Here is a 20801-nt window from a genome sequence, read left to right on the forward strand (position 1 = left end):
AAGCAAGCCTTTACAAAGATAGTTCGCAAACCTTGCGGTCATTTTCCAATTTCTAACCATTTGTTCACCTCGCTCTCTAAACCTCCATGGAGAAAGGAGGATCAAGACAGTTTTCTTCCATGCAGGCCTACATGTGGTCAGAAGGGCGGAGGGGCAGGCGACTTACAGCTGGGCTCTCAGACCGCGTCCTGGTTTCTCGGAAGAGTTTGGGCATCACCGGGGTGTCAGAGCCATCTCCATCTTCCCCCTCGCCATCTCCGTCACCTGTCAGATCCTTTAGAAATGAAGCATTAGGAATTGTAAAGGTCATTAAAAGGTCACATAACTGAAACAGTGTGAGAATGAAGAGTCCATCATTTTGACCCAAGTGACCTCAAAGTATTTGACTATCACATTTTGTTCAAAAAATACTTTACAAGGGCTTGCCATGGGGATCGCTAACTCAAGACATGACAGAAAAATAAAATCCCAGTAAAATCCCAAGATAGGGTATGAAAGCAATATGCGTCGTCAGGACTCCTGTCCGTACCCCACCCCTCCCCCCAGGAGAGATTCTGCTGCGCCCCGCAGGGAGAGCAGGTCAGCCTGCACAACTAAGTATCTTCAAGAAATCGGAGATTCGGGGCATCTGGGTGGCTCAGTGGGTTAAAGCCTCTGCCTTCTGCTCAGGTCATGATCCCAGGATCCTGGGATCGAGCCCCACATCGGGCTCTCTACTCAGCGGGGAGCCTGCTACCTCCTCTCTCTGACTACCTCTCTGCCTACTTGTAATCTCTGTCAAATAAATAAATAAAATCTTTAAAAAAAAAAAATTAAAAAGAAATCGGAGGTTCAAGAAAGAGGTTTCCTGATACCGCGACCAAGAAGAAGGGGCACCAATTCTGTGTCAAGTCATGAAGAACCCCTAATGCGTGTCCCATCCCCAGAGCAAAACCCAAACCTGGGCACAAAAACCGGACAGCTTGTGAACAGCCCCGGGCCCAGATCCTGAGTTAAGAACTGGATTTCTCACTTGCCCATCTTGTGGCCTTGACTGAGTCCATTCATTCCTCTTTAAAACTCGAACAGTAATTCCCTTTTAGCACAACAGAGTGATAATGAGAATGGAAGATGCAAGCCTCGCCCAAGGCCAGGCTCAGAGGATGCTCAGACGGGAGGTTCCATTCCCACTACTGGTAACAGTCCACCCGAACTCAGATGGCTGTCTGGACCACATGGTCCCAAATATCCACAGCTCTTCCCCTACCCATCTGTGTCCCCACTGATTGCTCTCCAGCAAAACAGAAGCTGTGCAAATGTGAATTTTTATTTGTCTGTAACTCTGTCCCCAGCGCGTGACACTGGTTCTTCAAAAAAAAAAAAAAAAACCAATAACCCAAGTGAAAAAACTCTACTATGATTAAAAAGAACACAGGAGGCAGAAATGACGTCAGGAATAAAAGAACATGATGGGGCACCTGGGTGGCTCAGTCATTAAGCCTCTACCTTCAGCTCAGGTCACAGTCCCAGGGTCCTGGGATCAAGTCTGTCAGGCTCCCTGCTTGGCGGGGAGCCTGCTTCTCTCTCTCCCACTGCCCCTGCTTGTATTCCCCCTCTCTCACTGTCTCTGTCAAATAAATGAAATCTTTTTCTGTGTGAGGGTGAAAAAAAAAAAATTATGAAAAACCACAACTTGGAAAAAAACTCAACACTAGAAGCTCTGCGGCAAGTATTCAAAGATCTTGCAACGATTGTTTAAAATCCCCTACAAGATGCCTGGCAAGTTCTTTCCATCTTGGGAAAAAACACAAACTTCCATGAGGCCACATAACCCTGATTATCAAAACCAGACACAAATATATTCTGATAAAATCATACACCCATTTTATTCATGAAGATGCTGAAGTAAATCAAATTCAAAGCACACCATAACCGGGAGTCTGGGTAGCTCAGTGGGTTAAGTGACTACCTTCATCACTCAAGTCATGATCCCAGAGTCCTGGGATGGAGTCCTGGGATGGAGCTCCATGGGGAGTTTCTCTCTCTGACCTTCTCCCCTCTCATGCTCTCACGGTCTCTCCCTCAAATAAATAAGCAAAATCTTTAAAAAAATTAACAAAACACCACAACCAAGTTGGGCTCACTCCAGGAAAAAAAGAATGGTTTACTACATTAGAAATTTATCAATATAACTAATCATCCACTGAGAAGAGAATTTCAAAAAATATGCTCAATAAGCAGTTATTGAAAAAAATTTGTAATTCAGTAAAATAAATATTTATGATTTTAAAAAAGACTTGGCACTTAACAAAAATTGCCATCATTCATGAGGTTGTTCGAAGGCCTCTGTGTGCTCTGGAGTGCTGGAATTTCACCATTTAACAAATATATTGGGTTCAAGTTTGGAGGAGCCTCCAAGTTCCCATTTAATGCAAGCTCAAGAGGAATTCCCCTGGAACCCTGAAGAAAGAACAAGTAAAACGTATACCTGAGTATAACTTAGCAGACTGGAGACCTCCCTCTTTGACAGCCGAGAGCTTGATCTGCGACCTGAAATAAAGAACCAGAGTCTGTTTGGAGAAAGGGGCAGGCTCCCAAGCTGGGGAACAGGCAACGTCTTGCTGACCTGCAGTGCTGTCCCTGGTGTCTCCTCTCTTAAACCCACTGGCATCCTCAGGGGTTAACTCCTAGCCCCTCAGGATCTGGGGACCAGTCAAATGTATTCATAAAGCAACAGGGCACAGAGCCAGGCACATAATATGATCGAAAACAATACTGGAGGTACTCGTGAGGGAAGGCATCAAATTCCTTCCAGATTTGTGGCCACCAAACTACAATTAATGAACAATCGAGTGCCTGGCGTATCAGTCACATTTCAAGAGCTCACATGTGGTTAGCGGCTATTATAGCGAACAATGCAGAAAACAGAACACTTTCACCCTCACACAGAAACTTCTATTGGACAGCACAGCTCCAGGGGATTTCAACAGCAGATGGGACAATACAGGGTTTTCTGAAAACAGCTGGGTCAGAAAATCTCAGTGTGGAGGACCCCAGGTGATGTGATCCTGAACTATGCAGGGGAGGGGTGGGGAAGGGAAGGAGGGGAAAGGAAACAAGTCTCAGACCCTCCCGAGTGTCATCTACCCACATAATCACAATCTTAGCTACAGGGGAGAAGGGTCCCATTGCAAAAGGACCAAAGATCCCAGCCTATGCTGCGAGCACCCCAGCCACGGCTGGGAAAAGACGGGGGTCATCACCTTGGGGTTACCTCCCCAGTGACCCAGCTGAAGTATGGACAGGTGGGGGGGGCAGGGAAGGACCCAAGGGCAGGGACGAGAAGTGGGCTTCCTTCCCCAGGAGGTGGTGGAGCATCTCAGAGACCAGACCCTCTCCCCACAACCTGCCCTGAGCCCACTGAGACTCTCACGTCCCAGCCGCTCTCTGCAGTGCCTGTCCCACACCCCTCCTCCCCACTGGCCCGGCCACCTCTGATCTCCGGGGTGCTGATAGCCTCCAGGATGGGGGGTGAGGGCGCATCCTTGGAGTCAGAAGACTGGTCGCTGCAGCCCCCATTAGTGATGATGGAGTCTTCCCTCCCGCTGGCGTCCTCCTCTCTGTTGAGTTGTCTGGTGTCTCCCTTCATTGTTTCCTGCAGGAGGGCCAGAATGGGCAGGGTAGCAGGGAAGCAAGGGCACAAGGGGGCAGCACACCCCAAACCTCCCGCCAGTGGCTCTATGTCTTCAGGCCAACAGAGGCCCCTTGACATCTTCTCCGGGTGATACTCCTGCCCAAGGACCCCACCCAGACTGCCCCCCAGAACCTGCCCCCCTCACCAAACTCGGAGGCTCAGGACTTGGTTCCATGTGGCCAGGCGGCCCGAAGGCTCAGATACCAGCACCCAGGACAGAGGAGGGGGCTGGGCTGTGGTCTGAGGCTTATGCTTTTCTGTGCAATTAGCCGGCCACTTCAAACAATGCCATTTAGGACCCGCCTGCCCCTGCCTGCCTGCCGCCAGCCTTGGTCCCCTTTACCCCTGGCCCCCTCTCCCTGCCCAGCCTCCGCAGGGCCTCAGGAAGCCAGTGCATTATTTTCCCTCCTGACCCCTTTGTTTGCTCTCTCCTTTCCCCTCAATCTCCAGGTCCTCTTCCCACCCGCCCCCTCCTCCCCCACAGAACAGCTTCTCTCCTCTCCATGGCAGCACAAGCCCCGCCCCACCCCAACCTCAGGGGCCCATTGGTCTGCTGGCCTGTCGCTCACTCCCCTCCTCCCTCACCAGCTGGGGCTCAGAGTCCCAAGTTCCCAAGAAGGGAAAGGATGGAGGAACACAGGCAAAAGACTGGGGCAGTTAACAAGGGGAATGCTCCCTACCTGCTCCAGCCTCGCCCCACCTCTGGGCTGTCATCTCCCCACTGCTGCCCCTCCTGGTAACTGCATCATCTCCAGGCTATTCGGCTAAGACCACCAGGTCAGGCCAGGTCTTCACTGATGGGTTCAAGGGCCCTGTGACCTTTGACCTGGCCTGCAACATATGTTGGCTGCAAGAACCTGCACCTTTCATTTATTCCTCCTCAAAATGTGATCGTAGGCACGTTTTATAGAAAAAGAAAACTGACAGACATACCAGGTTAGTCTCCCAGGTCAAGAATTCACATCCAGTGGTGAGGCCAAGGTAAAAAAGGAGCCTAGGTACAGGGTAAGGCCCCCAGATTCTCACCCCTTAGTTTCCCCCAAACTGCTCCAGAGCTACTTGGCACCGCACCCTACTGTTCCGGACAAAAAGCTCTCCCAGTGAAGAGCTGCTTATCAGCACTGAGCACTCCCAGCCCTACACCCCATCTTGGGACTCACCACACAGTACCAGATGACCCGCACTAGCGACCCAGGGTACCTTCTAGAATAATCGTCAAGGCTACAGGGTGGCCGACTGCCAGGTGATATAGCACCACGTCCACCAGGGGGCGATGTGGGGCTCTGTCTGAATTTCAGTGCTGCGCCCCCAAGTGGATATGCGATGTCACCTGGGGTCCCAATTCCTTCCTCTGCACCTGTCCCTCACCCAGGCCTGCTAGTGGGGCTGCTAGACTTCTGCCCTATTTCCCAGAAGACCCAGGGACCAACCTGGGAGATGGTAAGAGCTACAAAACCGCAGGCATGGCCCTAGACCTATGTCAACACCAACATTTCCAAAGATCCCTGTGTGATTATATTCAAGTTGAAAGAGCACTGTGCTGGTTCTAAATGCATTCTTATCCATAGCCCAGTGTGGTCTTTTCCCTCACATGGCCCAGGGTGTGCAGGCTCACACTTCCTGGTCTGTTCTCTCTCAATACATGTAAAGGAATCTCACCAGCCCCAGGGAAAAGAGGAATACCTGACCTAGCCCAATCGGCTGCATCTCAGCCCCTTTCACTGGCCAAGCCCTGACCCAGAAGAACAGACTGGCTGACCTATGACCAGATCCTGTGAGGCCAAGCAGCCAAAATCCCAGGAAAACTGCTTCAAAGTAATAATTAATTCCCAGTGTCCTGCCCCAGGGCAAATCAGTGAACTAAGTAACCCTGCTGGCCTAACACAGGGTGGGAGGGTGGGTCACTGTGCAGGATTCCAAGGATCCCCCCAAAAGCTTAAGGGTAGAACAGGCAAGCCAGGGTTTCTCCTCAGAAGCTGATAGCAAGCAGGTCAGAGGCTGAAATGGAGGGCCATTACTTCCCACTCCTCCAGGGCCCAGGATTCTCTCAGACAGCCCTTAACTTTGTCAGTCAGGAGCCTCCCTCCTAGACAGGCCCAGGAGGAGCCTGCAGCCCAGAGTAGACAATGATTAACCACCTCAGGCCTTACCCTAGGGCCTCAGCAGTGCCAGCCCCTCCGCGGTCTACCAGACAGACCTGTGAGCAGAGCTCCTTCTCAAAGCCAGAGGTCAACATTCACGAAAAATCTCCTACCTCTAGGAACTGCACCCATGGGCACTGGAGGAAGATTCAGGCAAGGAAACCAGCCAACTCTAAGTGTCCTGGGCTACCTGGGCAGCAAAAATAACCACCTTCAAATTGTATAATTTGATCGTGGAGTTCACACAAATTCCTTCTCTGTAGCCTTCATCCCCTGGGGTTTGCACAGACAGTACCTTCCCTTGCAGCCTTCCTGCAACACCTCTGTCTGGAGCCTGTGCCCACTGATACGCAGTGCAGTTCCTCTCCCAACCTGACCCTTCTACCTCGACCACTCTCTACACAGAGGATGAATAAAGCCGCCTCCTAGCATGGGCTGCTGCTGCCCTCCTCTGCCTGGAAGCCCTCCCCACCCCTGCCATACACCTCCTGGTTACTCAGACTTTAAAACCACATGGTCAAAGTCAGGAAGGCTCCTCCCAAAACACTCCTCTAAAATTAAGAACCACAGTTAAGGGTGCCTGGGTGGCTCAGTGGGTAAAAGCCTCTGCTTTCGGCTCAGGTCATGATCCTGGAGTCCTGGGATCGAGCCCCACATCAGGCTCCCCTTGGAGCCTGCTTCCACCTCTCTCTCTCTACTTGGATCTCTGTCAAATAAACAAACAAAATCTTTTAAAAAAAAAAATAAATAACCACATAGTTACACAAACCCTCTTGCCTAATGATACAGTAATCTTTTTCAGTGTTTACTATTCTATATGCAACACTTCTGTGCTTTACCTGTATTAACTTACTTATCTTGAAATGCAGAACATGTGGTCCCTGTTTTACAGATGCACAAACTGAGGCAGAGAAATTAACGGCACAATACACACTGGAACAATGTGGCTTCCTCAAGTGTTCAAATCCCGAAAAAGCTAAGAACACATCAACTTACATACTCCTGGCAACAGGAGAAAATTAGCACCAGAAATCTGTATGTGATGGTGGACAGCAATCACCCTCACCTCTTCCCATCACTCCCTGGATAACACAGACCCCAAGACAGGCCAACTGCTTTCTCTAGTGTGATCTTTCAGCGCTGGAGGCTAAGCAGCCTTGGTTACCTCCCTGGAAAGAGGCGGCACCTTCCAGAGGGATTTTTCCAGAGTGGTCATCGCTGTGCTAGCTTAAGAACTGTGCCTCCCCAACCCATGGCCATTAATAGTTCCCAGGTCCCTACCATTCACTCCACACAGTACAAACCACTCTTAACCCCCGCCCGATCCTGAAGCAGGTCCTGTTATCAATCTGCTTTCAACAGGCTCAGATGAATTAATGAAGCTGCCCAATAGGGTGGCAGTGCCAAGACTCATGCCTAGGCAGTCCAGGGCACGTGGTGTAACCGCTGTACCGGAGACAAGGCAGCCGCGATTTCTAGTTAAGAACAATGCAGGGGCGCCTGGGTGGCTCAGTGGGTTAAAGCCTCTGCCTTTGGCTCAGGTCGTAATCCCAGGGTCCTGGGATCGAGCCCCACATCAGGCTCTCTGCTCAGTGGGGAGCCTGCTTCCTCCTCTCTCTCTGCCTGCTTCTTTGCCTATTTGTGATCTGTCAAATAAATAAATAAAATCTTTTAAAAAAAAAAAAAAAAAAGAACAATGCATCACCCATCCCAGGGGCTACAAGAACTTCAGGACTGAGGGACAGGACCAAACAGCTGGGTGTTTACCTTCCCCAGAGGTTATGGTCTAACCTTGTGATGCGAGGTGAACTCTGACCCTTTCCCAGAGGCCAGGGTCAAGCACAGGATTTAGGGGAATGCAGCAGTGTGGGGTGGGCTCACCCGTGAGGTTCTCCCTGCAAGGCACTGCCTCATTAGTGCAGGGTGCCTGTGTCCCAACTGAACCAGGTCAGACGTGTCCAAATGCAATGTGGCAGACAGAAGGATGGGTGGCACCCCCAATTAGACTCAGGGAGGAGGCCCAGGGACTCGACCCCCTCACCCCAATGCAGCTATAAAGCGGAGAATTGAGGTCATTCATTTCCTCCAGGAGGGCACCAGCAGCACCTTGTAAATGGTAATTGCATTAATTAAATGCACAATACAGGAAGGGGGAATGGTTGGCATGATGGGAAAGTGGGTAAAGGGGGCCACATGGTCATCCCAGCCCCACCCTGAGTCCCCCAGGGCATAGAGGTTTAGTGCAGTAGAACAAGAGGTTGAAAGATATTCCCACCACCCTTATTTTAAAAAGTCCTCCTAGGGGCACCTGGGTGGCTCAGGTCAGGATTCCAGGGTCCAGGGTTCGAGCCCCACATCAGGCTCCTTGCTCAGCAGGAAACCGGTTTTCTCCCTCTACCACTCCCCCAGTTTGTGTTCCCTCTCTTGCTGTGTCTGTCAAATAAATAAATAAAAACTTAAAAAAATAAAAAACAAGAAAGTCCTTCTCTACAGCCTGTGGGAGGGATACCTAGGCTACTGAATCCTCCCCACCCCAACCACTCAGGTCTGTTCCATTGTCCAAGATTCTGAAATAGTTGTGATTGAGCAATTACTATGCATCTCATGCAAGGCCAGAGCTTACGCTCAGGATTCCCCATTTTGCAGGTAAGTAAAGTGAAGCCTGAGAAAGCAAATGGGCAGCTCCTTGCCCAGGCTTGCAGGACGACTAAGTCATGGAGATTTAGGCCTAACCCATGAGCCAGACCTTAAAGACATTTCAAAACTAATATGCTAAGTACAGTATTATAGTAAAGCCTGGGGAGGGACACTTCACCCAGGTAAAGAGAGAAAGGAGGGTAACCCAGGAAGTGGAAAACAGTAAACACAAAAGGTTAAGGGGGCTGGAGAGAGGCTGCCCACCTAGCTGGTGGCAGGGCAGAGGTTCCCAGAGTTCGGGGCCTTTGCCTCATCTTTAGGAATCTTTGCTCAATTCTGGGAATAGCCAGATTTACAGACAAGCTGGAATGAAAATGCCTTCAATGCCTTTCTCAAAACCCAGTCTTAACCATTTGTGAAATGAAATGACCCCACCTAATTCCCTGGGTGGCTGGCGTTAGGAATCCCACAGGAGAGGACACAACCCTGAGAAGCTGGGGCGTCCACATTTTCGTGTGCCATCTTGCCAGATTTCCCAGCTCTGCCTCACCAAGGGAAGCATCCCTTCATCGTGGGTGATTCAAAAGGGAATGTGGATTGCTCAGTGCCTCCAGGCCATGGCTGCTTGCACCACTGTCGCTGTACAGTAGAAACTGGGCTTTGGTATAATGATCAGAAATTACCAAAACAACTGATCCTCTCAGGGGTCAAATCAGACACGCATAAAATACTAGCCATAGGAACCTGATCCTTATAGCATTGCTCCTATTACCATTAAGCTAACAGAACACCTACATGTTCTGCAGTGGACTGGATAAAAGCATCCTTTAGCTAATTCAGAGAGAAAAACCGAGGTGCCTGGCTGGCTCAGCTGCAACTCTTGATCTCAGGGTTGAGCCCTATTTTAGGCACAGATTCCTGAAAAATAAAATCTTAACAGAAAAAACTAGGAATATACATTAAAGATCTGACAAGACACAGCAAGTTTACAATCAAGCTTTTTGCCCTATAAACTAATGCACTCAGCCCCCTTCCCCTATGGTTCTCCGGGAAACTTGGGAGTGATGTGCAAATGTGCAGAGGAAACCACCGCTGACTCAATCATGGGTGGGGCAGCATAAGGAGCTGAGGATTCAGAGATACCATACCCACCCCCGTGGCCATGTGTCCCTTAGAAGGCTGGAGCCAGAGCCCTGTGCCCTCTCCCTTAGGGGGTTAAGGGAAGACAAGACCAGTATTCTGTAAAGTCCCCGCCTTGGTGCTGCCCCTCACAGTAGGCTACTCCTGTTGTCACAGCCAACGCCTTAAATCTCAACTGTCTGCACCCAGAGGCAGTGGGGACAGAGATGCAGCCTTTAAGATGGCAAACAGACAATAGGATCCAAAATGCCACATGTCCGTATCCTGTCACATAGGCTGCTACTGCTAGCCATCGACCCAGCCCAAAGCTCTCACCAAGACCTATGTGCAAGGATGGTCACCGCGGTCCTATTTATCATGGCAAAATCTGCAAACACAGCACCAGCAAAGGCAACCGGCTAAATCCCATACAGCTGTACCGCGCTGCTAGTCAGAGACAATGTCACGAGGTACCAACTAGGAGATGAAGCTATGCCAAGTGAAGTCTGGACAGTAACACAATCTCAGTTGTTAATGTTAACATATGCATTAAGCCATGTTCCCCCAGCGTTTCTTTCTGGAACTGTTAAAAAGTCAGGGCTCTCAGAAAGGTAGCTTATGAGTGAACGGTTACTTTTACAGTCAGATGCTGTCCTAGAAATATTTCTTCCTTTGAAAACAGCCATTTAAGTTCTGTCACTCTGAAGTTACTTATAGTGGCACCTGGGTGGCTCAGTCCGTTAAGCCCAGGGTCCTGAGAACAAGTCTGGCATAAGGCTCCTCACTCAGTGGGGAGTCTACCTCTGCCCTCTGCCTCTCACCCTGCTCATGCTCTAATAAATGAATAAATCTTTTAAATAAAATTACTTATATATGGTAGTATATTTCCCTATGAAGAAAGCCAAACACCTGCGGCCCCTGGGTGGCTCTGTCAGTCAAGCGTCTGCATCCCCAGGGGTGAGGGTCCCTGCTCCTGACCCTGCTCCATGAGTCGACTGCTTCTCCCTCTTCCTCTGCTCCTCCCCCTACTCCTGAGATCTAGCTCTCACTGGGGTGCACTCTCAAATAAATCAACCAACCTTTAAAAAAAAAAAAGAAAAGAAAATTAACTTTAACACCTGTAGTGACACGTATGTCCCAACCCCATCTCCTTTAAAAGGTTCCCATGTGAATGTAGAATAGTTTCTGGGCTTACTACTCTTTTTGGTATTTATCCCTTGCCTTCCCCTTTAGTCACTGTAGCACTCATATGTCCCAGGCTGGCCTACTAACCTTACATTTCATCCGTCTCCTTAGATGTCTTGAAAATCCCTTAGTTGGGGGACACCTGGGTGCTCGGCGGGTGAAAACCTCTGCCTTTGGCTCAGGTCATGATCTGAGGATCCTAGGATTTTTTTTTTTTTTAAAGATTTTATTTATTTATTTGAGAGAGAGAGAGATCACAAGTAGGCAGAGAGACAGGCAGAGAGAGAGGAGGAAGCAGGCTCCCCGCTGAGCAGAGAGCCCAACACAGGGCCCGATGCCAGACCCCAGGTTCATGACCTGAGCCGAAGGCAGAGGCTTTAACCCACTGAGCTACCCAAGAGCCCCTGAGGGTCCTAGGATTGAGCCCCACATCATGCTCTCTGCTCAGTGGGGAGCCTGCTTCACCCTCTCTCTCTGCCTCTCTGCCTACTTGTGATCTGTCAAATAAATTAAATCTTTAAAAAAAAAAAAGTGTAGAAACAAAGCTAATAAAAACTTTAAAAATCCCTTAGTTGGCACATCTTCTCATTTTCTATTTCCCTCTTCTGGCCCCAGATTTTTCTAGGGAGCCTAACTCTCCATGCAAATAAATTTACACAACACTTCTAACTGATTCAACACGGAAGGACTTGTATCACCCTCTCTACAATAATCAGTAAGTCCTTGTATGTATTTTAAAAGACAAAATTGGAGCAGAGGCACCTGGCTGGCTCAGGCAGAACACACAGCTCTTGATCTCAGGGTTGCGGAGTTTGAGCCCCAAGTTGGGTGTAGCGATTAAAAAGAAAGACAAGGGCACCTGGGTGGCTCAGTGGGTTAAAGCCTCTGCCTTCAGCTCAGGTCATGATCCCGGGGTCCTGGGATGGAGGCCAGCATAGGGCTCACTGCTCAGCAGGGAACCTGCTTCCTCCTCTCTCTCTGCCTGCCTCTCTGCCTGCCTCTCTGCCTATTTGTGATCTCTGTCAAACAAATAAATAAAATCTTAAAAATAAAAAGACAAAATTTTCACAATACAAAGAAAAGCTATGGGATAGCAAGTAGGAGAGATAGGTGAAGATGGTGAAAAGGTACAAACTCCCAGTTATACATCAAGTCCTGTGAGATAATGTACAGCACGGTGACTAAAGCATTGTGTATTTGGAAGCTGTGGACAGCAGACCTGGAAGTCCTCGTCACAAGAAATAAACTGGGGCACCTGGGTGGCTCAGCTGGTTAAGCATCTGCCTTCAGATCAGGTCATGATCCCAGGGTCCTGAGACTGAGCCCTACGTCCATCTCCCTCCTCAGCAGGGAGCCTGCTTCTCTCCCATACTAGTGTACTCGCTCTCTCAAATACATAAAAAGAATCTTTATATATATATATATAAAATAAACATGAGATTTATAAAATAACAGAATTACACAGTATAACTAGCTTTTGGAAAAAGCCCATTAGCTCACAGAAGCTACTTCTTTAAAAGCCAGCTCTCTAAGTACCTGGTATGGGTTTGGGTCTGCCCATCATGAATGAAGCAGGTCTGCAGACAGAGTAGTGGGCACAAGGAGGTCCTCTGGAGGGTCTTAACCCAGCAGCACATCGGTGCAATCTTGCCACTTCTGTGAGTCCAAGCCAGGTGGGGACAAATTTCTCAAAAAAATTTAACAGCATCAATCCGCATTCTACTCCTTGCTTAGCTGTGTGGCCTTAGAAAATGGCGATAATCATAGTTAATACTGAGCAATCACTCTGTATTCTGCTTACAGCTTAACACTCAACATCCTAGGGCAGATCCAGACACTGGGAAAGGCCACTTTTTGGTTTTGGTTTTTTTTTTTTTTTTTTAAAGATTTTGTTTACTTTGAGTGAGTGGGAGAGTGAGAGCATGAGAAGGGAGAGGGACAGAAGAAGCAGACTCCCTGCTGAGCAGTGAGGCTGTTGCAGACTCAATCCCCGGACACTAGGACCAAGACCTGCGCAAAAGGCAGTCCCTTAACCAACAGGGCCACCCAGGCGCCCCAGGGAAAGGCCACTCTTACCCATGCATCAGACAGCTATTCCTGCTAAGACTCAGGAAGCCATGCTCCGCACTGAGAATCCTGAGTGACACAGGCCAGACAGCCCAGGCTCATGGAGCTTCCAGCTGGTTTAGGAGGATGGTAGGGGAAAGGCTAGTTGTTGTTAGACGAAATAAGGTTGGTCCACTCCAAAACCTACACTGCTCTTTCTTCAACTATAGAGACCCTTTTGCATAGGACAAGAAATAGGACAAAATTTTGCCCATGTGTGCCCACAAAATGCGTGCATTGGCTAAGAATCTTCCAAACCCTATCATCCAGTTGTGGCACGCTGCCTCCCACGTAAGCCAGAAAACCTGCCACGGCACCTGGCCATTCAGGCATCAAGCCTAGTTAACACTCCGTTTCTCACCACAGCCCGGGGAAGCCGGCTTCCTTCTACAGCTTGCCCTTTAATGTCTGGTCCGGCTTCCAGAGCTGCAGGCACAGGACTCAGGCAGACCTATATGTTAGTGAAGCCACAGAGCACACATTCACAGAGCTAGGAAGCCAGGGCATCAGTGCTCTGCTAGATGCTGAAAACACCAACTAAGAAGCCATCATCCCTTCTCCAGGAGCTGGAAGACTGGATTCTGCTCCAGCTGCAGTCCACGCATGTCCACTTTCATCAGCAACAAATGCTGCTTAGAAAAGATGGGTGCCTGGGTGGTTCAGTGAGTTAAAGCCTCTGCCTTCAGCTCAGGTCATGATCTCAGGGTCCAGGGATTGATCCCTGCATCCGGCGCTCTGCTCAGCAGGGAGCCTGCTTCGCCCTTTCTTTGCCTGCCCCTCTGGTACTTGTGATCTGTCCAATTTAAGGGAAAAAAAAAAGCTTAAAAAAAAAAAAGACCCTTGGGCGCCTGGGTGGCTCAGTGGGTTAAGCCGCTGCCTTCGGCTCAGGTCATGATCTCAGGGTCCTGGGATCGAGTCCCGCATCGGGCTCTCTGCTCAGAGGGGAGCCTGCTTCCCTCTCTCTCTGCCTGCCTCTCCGTCTACTTGTGATTTCTGTCAAATAAATAAATAAAATCTTAAAAAAAAAAAAAAAAAAAGACCCGATAAAACTCAGAAGGTGGGGCTGCAGGGTGAATGGGAAGAACAGGTCAGACTGTTGTAGAGGCCACGGCCTCTCCTCCAGTAAGACTGAGACAGAGGACACCTGCCTGAGCCTGAAAACTGCCCAGTCCCCTTCCCCTGAAGTCAGGCCTCCACCTCCCAGGTAGGGCACTGGGAAATCCCTCTGCTCTGGGGAAGCAGACAGACCCAACAACAGAGAACACCCTTCACATTTTGGGAGGCCCAAAGGTAAATCCAAGTCACGGACCCACAAAGCAATGCCCCAGTTCAAATCTCAGACAATTTTTGTCTTTCTCAATCATGAAGATCAAAACGAGAACAGTAAAAAAAAAAAAAGAATACTCAAACATGAGACAGAAAACTAAACTCCAGAAATATCTTCAGGGAGATAAAAGATCCAAAAAAAAAAAAAAAAAAAACAAGATGAGGACACCACTGCAAAGGGAATTTCTGGGACAAGAGCTCCTTCAAAACCTAAAAGAAAAAAGAAAGGCCACCTGCAGTCAGTTGAGTCTTGATTTTGGCTCAGGTCATGATCTGAGTGTCCTGAGATCCAGACCTGCATCGGCTTCCCTGATCCATGGGGGAGGCTGCTTGAAGATTCTCTCCTTCCCTCTCCCCTAGGCCACATATGCTCTAAAAATGTTTTAAATATTTTATTTATTTAAGAGAACTGAAATTGTGGGTGGGGGAGTAGGGGAAGAGGGAGAGATAAGCAGGCTCCCCGCTGAGCAGGGAGGTCCCATGGGGCTGGATCTCTGGGATCATGACTGAGCCACCCAGGCACCCTAAAATTATCTTTTTGAAAAGGGAGGATGGGGCGCCTGGGTGGCTCAGTGAGTTAAAGCCTCTGTCTTCAGCTCAGGTCATGGCCCCAGGGTCCCAGGATAGAGCCCCGCATAGGTCTCTGCTCAGTGGGGAGTCTGCTTCTCCCTCTCTCTGCCTGCCTCTCTGCCTACTTGTGATCGCTATCAAATAAATAACATCTTTTTAAAAATTGTAAAAAAAAAAAAAAAAAAGGGAGGGATGCCTGGTTAACACTTGGTTAACATCTACCTTGGGCTCAGGTCGTGATACCAGAATTGTCACATCAAGGTCCCAGCTCAGTGGGACAATTTTCGGGGTACCTGGGTAGCTCAGTGGGTTTTCTAGCTCAGGTCTTGTCTCAGGGTCACAGGATCAAGGCCCAGTCAGGATCTGCAGTCAGAGAGGTGTCTGCTTGTCCCTCTCCCTTTCCCTCTGCTTCTGCTCCCCACCACCCCATTTGTGCTCTCTCTCTCAAACAAAACCTTTTAAAAAATTTAGTAAAAAATAAAAGACAATTTTCTAGAAAATCAGTTTGATCCTGAGACACAAAACTAGAGCAGAGACAGAAGGTCAAGAGGGCAGGCAGGGGTTTGCACTAAGTCTAAGCCCATAGATTGCAAGGTTTTAATGAATGAAAATCTCTTAAGGGGAAGGGAGAGGCAACTTTCATCAGGCAAGCTAGTGAAAAAAATAGCAGAAGCCAATGGTGGCAGATTCCAGAGAATCTCTTCCCGTGTTCTCCAAAACTGTCCTCCAGCTGCTTGGCAAGGCAGCCCCAGTGGTGATGATGATGCTAAGAATCACACGGTGCCACCTTCCTTGCCACTGTCCTCTCCTTGGGTTCTGGTCCCTTCTCTTATTAAAGGCCTCCCAGTCCTGTCTACATGCAAATGCACGGGCCCCAAAATGAAAGCGAAAACACTGATTACCTTGGGATTGTGAAATTACAGATGACTAGTTTCTTCTTGGCACTGGAAGATGGTAAATTTTATTTTCACTTGCCTCATTCTTTGAATGTCATTTTCTGAAATATTTCAATTCCCTAGACAGGGAACCCTCATTCTTTACTTATTCCCTAGAAAAAAACTCAGGAATACTAACTTGGATAACTAGGATGTTTCCCTCAAGAAGTAAACAGCCACTTCTCAATATCTGGGCATTTACTACAAAGGTGCAGTTTTGTTTGTTTTTTTTTCCCCAAGTAATCTCTCTACCCAACGTGGGGCTTGAACTTACAACCGGAGATCAAATGAGTCACATGTTCTTCCAACTAAGCCAGCCAGGGGTCCTCATAACATACAACATTTACTGAATTTTTTAATCTATAGCAACTCAACTGCCTTAAACATCCCCATCAACTGGCCAACCATTGTTGGCCTCTTGTACAGATGGAACAACTGAGATGAAGCCAGTGACTTATAAATGGAATGAGTAAGTGTATGAATCCAGACCTGATTCTAATGCCCAAGCCCCTTTGTGGCTTCAGACAGATAATATAACCCAGAGAGTAACAGGCTTTTCATAATACAGATGCCCCTGAACAATGCAGGTTTGAATTACAGGTGTCTTCTAAGTTGATTTTTTATTTTTCAGTAAACATATTGAAAAATATTTTGGAGACTTCCAACAATTTGAAAAAACTCAGATGAACCGCACAGCCTAAAAATACTAAAAACTTAGAAGTTAGGTATTATTCGGGGCACCTGGATGGCTCAGAGTGTTAAGCCTCTGCCTTTGGCTCAGTTCTCGATCTCAGTCCTGGGATGGAGCCCGGCATCTGGCTCTCTGCTCAGCAGGGAGCCTGCTTCTCCCTCTCTCTGCCTACTTGTGATTTCTGTCAAATAAATAAAAAAAATCTTTAAAAAAAAAAAAAAGTTAGGTATTATTCTTAGAATAAATTATAGAATACATGTAACATACAAAATGTGTTAAAAGACTTATCAGCAATGTTTCTGGTCAACAGTAGGCTATTAAGTTTGCGGGGGTGGGGGGAGTCAAGTTAAACTGGATTTTCAAGTGCAGGGTGTGGGGGGGGGGCTCAGTGCCCCTAACCCCGGCATTGTTAAAGGGTCAACTGCACTTAGGCCCCCCCTCTATTTTGTGAACTAACAACTAAAATAAAAGGATCTGGATTCCATTTAGCCCTAACTACACTGGGTAGGTGTGTACTTTAAACCCACTTCACAGACTCTGGAAGGACCATCTCCAGAAATGCAATCCTCCTCTGCATTCACCAGGCCACTTCCTCCGGGCACAGCCAGATAGGTCCATGTGAACATCTGCAGTAGGCTTTCTATCTTCTGGAGGAAGGAATGGCATCCCCAGGATGTCAGTGGAGGTGCAATGTTCTTCTGGCACCTCAGTCCCATCAATTACAGAAGGAAGAGGTCAGCCTCCCCAACGAGACAAATCTGCCCATCACTTTACAAGGAAAAGGATGGTTTGCAAATGAAATGAGGAAATCTGCACTTCTTTGGTCCACCAAAAAACTGGAAAATCAACCTGAGCTCACAATTTAAGAAACAGACACACACACACACACACACACACAAAATCTAACACAAAATCTAACACCTATCATGGGCGAGGTCTGATGAAATCGAAAAAGCTGTGTGAGCCTGAAGGGTAGGACAGTGGGCTTGAGAGCTGGTCTGAGAAAAGGAATCCAATCCTTTCCTTTTTTTTTTTTTTTCTAGATTTTATTTATTCATTTGTCAGAGCACAAGCAGGGGAAGTAGTAGGCAGAGCTTGAGAAGCAGGCTCCCTGCTGAGCAAGGAGCCTGATGTTGGACCTGAACCCAAGACCCTGGGGATCATGACCTGAGCCAAATGCAAATGCTTAACCAACTGAGCCACCCAGGCATCCCAGACAAAAGAAATCTTAAGGGTAAGTTTTCCTGAAAGGAGAACTTGCCCAAAGCCCAAATCTGAAGCAGGTCCCTAAGACTGCAATGAGAGGTGACAGGCCCCGTTGGGTCACAGGCCCACGTGGCTAGAAAAAAAGGAAGGCAAGCAGCCTCCCCCATCCCCACCTCCCTTTCATCCCCTGCAGCTCCCAGATACCCTCCTCCCCCTCTTCTAGCCTTGAACGGGGGGTGGCTGGGACTACGGCTTTAAGGAGGATGCAGGCAGCCCCCAACCCCTTTGTCTGGGCCCTCTCCACCCCAACGGGGAAAGGTAAAGGATCTTACTCACCTCTGCAATTATGCCTCCAAGGTAGGCCTCATGCTTTTGGTGGGGGGGGTAAAAATGGCCCCAACCCATAAAAGAAAACCCTGGCTCCTTTCAAAAGGCAACAAAGGCGTTCCTTCCTGCCAACTCCCAAATCGAGGACAATGATTTGGAAAAGCTTTCATAGCTGAGAGAAATAGAGTACCTAGAAGTCAGGCAGGATAGGCGGGGCTGGCAGAGGTCCCTCCCTTCATACCCCACCCCGCCCGCCCCGTTCTCATTAATGGCTCCCCTAAAAAAGAAGGGCTACTGGTTAAATACAGATGTCAACATCATCACCCGCTATGCCAAGCACTAGCCCATCAAACCCTCACCCAAACCCAGTGTGGTAGGGACTACTTACACCCCTGAGACATCTAAGGAACATGGAGGGTAGAGGTTAAATCATGCATCGACTCATTTCATTCTTACACAACCTGGGGGTTATTAGTAAAAGCATTCCTGTTTCACAGATGTAGTAACAATTAAACACAGAGAGAAATGGACTTGGTGTGACAGATTTAAATATGTGAAAAGACCTATGCATGTCCTTAAGGAGGGCAGCCAGCTTACCTCTCACAAGGATGCTAACAGTGGCAGACTTTCTCTGATTACTGTATACCAGCCCTATAACATTAGTACCATCATTTCCACCCTGGAAAAATCATGGCAGCCTTGCAACCCAATGTGGGGTGGGGGAGGGTCTCAAGAAGCCACAGCAGGTGTTGGAGAGGAATGCAGGGGTAGCTCAGGGTCCTGGGCCCTCCACCTGAGGGCCCCAAAAGGAAAATCGCTCCTGGGCAAAATTACCACCAGCCCAAACCTCCAGCATCCAGAATCGAGAGGGCGCAAAAATTCATACTCTGTCCTTAACTGTCTTTACTTCATGAACCCTTTCAGCTTGCAGGGTGGGGGGGATAAAGAACCACAGGGCTCTGCCTCTCAGCCCAGGTAAGGGGGAAAGGCAGGCTGGAGGTGGAAGCACAGGCCTGGTGCTGGGCCCAGACGGCTGCCCTTCTTCGCCACAGGTGAGTGAACCCAGCAGGAAAGCCTGAGCCCGAGAGCAGTTCCCTGCTGCTAACTTGCTAAGTTCACCCCAGTCTTTCTCGGTTTCCACATTTTCTCCTGGGAAGTGGGACTCAACACCTACCCTCCAACAATCACAAGAGGTGGGAAGTTGTTCTTCTGGGAGGCGGCGCTACACAGCGATTGAGACCTCAGTTTGCGGAGTGGGGGAAGTGGGATCAGCTCCATCCCGGAAGAGGGGAAAAATGGAAAGTGAGCCCCCAGGGCAGGCGGCGTGACCAGGGCAGGACTGCGCCACCCCGACTCGGCTCCTCCCCGGCCAGGTGCGCTAAGGCTGCCCCGCCGTGCCTCGCCGGGGTGGCTCACCTAGGGAGGACCCGAGAGACCGTCCCTCCGGCGCACACACCCTGGCTCCCCCCGCCCGCACCCACATCCATTAGTAATATTCTATCCCGGGGGCGGGGGGGGGGCGCGGACGCGTCCCTCGTCTGAAACCCACAGGTCCTAGTCATAACGGACGGACGCCCACCTTCCTGGCCGAACTCTTTCCTCCTTCAGAGGCTCGCTCTGAAGCGGAGGCCAGGAAGGACACCCCTCCCAATGAGGGAAACCTCTCCCCTCCACTTCTCTCCAGAGACACAAGTCCTCGCCTCGACCCCAAGAAGGCCACCCCCGTCTCCCTCCCTGGGGAGGAACCTCTTTCCCTCGGTATCTTGGACAGCGTTGAGTATCCCTTCCACCCCTTCAAGAACATGCCCCCCCACTCCCATTTTTCCTTCTTGCCTCAGGTGGTCCAAGGGTCCGCTCCTCCCCTACAGTGCCGGGTCTCCACCCGGACGGGAGCCGCCTCCCCCGGACGTCCCAGGAAGAGGGTCCCTCCTGGCAGTCCCGGGACCCCTCTGCTGCCCCCTCCCCCACCAGTCCCCGGACCCCCGGACTGACGAGCCTCCCCAGGGCCACCGGGCGCTCACCTGCCGAGAACCTGGCTCGGGCGCCGCTCCGCGGTCGAGCCGCGGGTCGGGACAGCCTGGCGGGAGGCCGGCGGGCGGCCGAGCACGGTGCTCGGCTCGCGAATCTCCGGCGCCGATCGCCGAACTACGTTTACTTGGGCCACTTAACCCCCGCGCTGCCGGCCTGGCGCGGCGGCCGCCCGCTCGCCGACCTGCCAGTGGGCCGGTTGCGTCCGTCGGGGGGCGCTCGGAGCGTCCACGCGGGCAGCGGCCGCGGGGCTGGGGGGCGGCTGCTGCGCCGAAGTACCGCAGACTGGACGGGGCAGCGAGAGTGGGTGGGGAGGGGGCGGTGCCGAGGCCCCTTGTAACCCCAGCCAGGCGCTCGCCCCGCCCCCACCCGGGGGCGCCCCCGCCGCAGCCACTCAGAGCCGGCCCCGGGCGCGGGGGGCGGAACGAGGGGTGGGGACGAGGGAAATTTGAAATCACTTCGGAGCCTCCCCCTCCGCCCCTCCTCCACAGGCGCCGCCTCCTATCCCCCCCCTCCTCCTGTTAAATCACCCACCCGGTTAACTGGCCCTGATGTGGGTCTTAGCCGCCATCCCCCCAACAGACACACACATATACACACGCAGGGACTCCGCCGGGGACCCCCTTTCCCCGCCCCCCCACCCTGAGCAGGACACGAACGCACAGGTCTGGATGCGCGGCCCAGAGAGGGAAGGGCCCTCACTGGAGTCACACAGCAGTGGAGTCTCCTCTCTGCCCCCACCTCCAGCCGCAATGCCACCTGGGCGCTGCCCTGCCCCAGCCAGTCAGTCACCCCCTCTGGACCCTCTGATCACTCCTTCCTTCCTCCCACCCTGCTGAGCCTTTGTCAGCCATCTT

At 50.3% G+C, this 20801-nt stretch overlaps 1 protein-coding gene across 13 annotated transcripts in view; it reads right to left on the minus strand.

The window, feature by feature from the left end:
- Positions 1 to 20261, minus strand: part of DNMT3B (DNA methyltransferase 3 beta) — a 41422-nt gene extending 21161 nt beyond the window's left edge. For 3 of the 13 annotated variants that reach the window (XM_032350982.1, XM_032350975.1, XM_032350986.1), the window contains exons 1-4: positions 3819 to 5315; positions 3472 to 3634; positions 2468 to 2529; positions 167 to 274 (exon numbers count right to left, since the gene is read on the minus strand). In XM_032350982.1, coding sequence (XP_032206873.1) covers positions 167 to 274; positions 2468 to 2529; positions 3472 to 3634; positions 3819 to 3848 — 363 coding nt within the window. In that variant the 5' untranslated portion in view covers positions 3849 to 5315. The other 10 variants (XM_032350988.1, XM_032350984.1, XM_032350976.1 and 7 more) reach the window with 9 other exon arrangements.
- Positions 20262 to 20801: the final 540 nt, after the last annotated feature.

Source organism: Mustela erminea, chromosome 7 (genome assembly GCF_009829155.1).
Source record: "Mustela erminea isolate mMusErm1 chromosome 7, mMusErm1.Pri, whole genome shotgun sequence".
NCBI classification, from domain to species: Eukaryota; Metazoa; Chordata; class Mammalia; order Carnivora; family Mustelidae; genus Mustela; species Mustela erminea.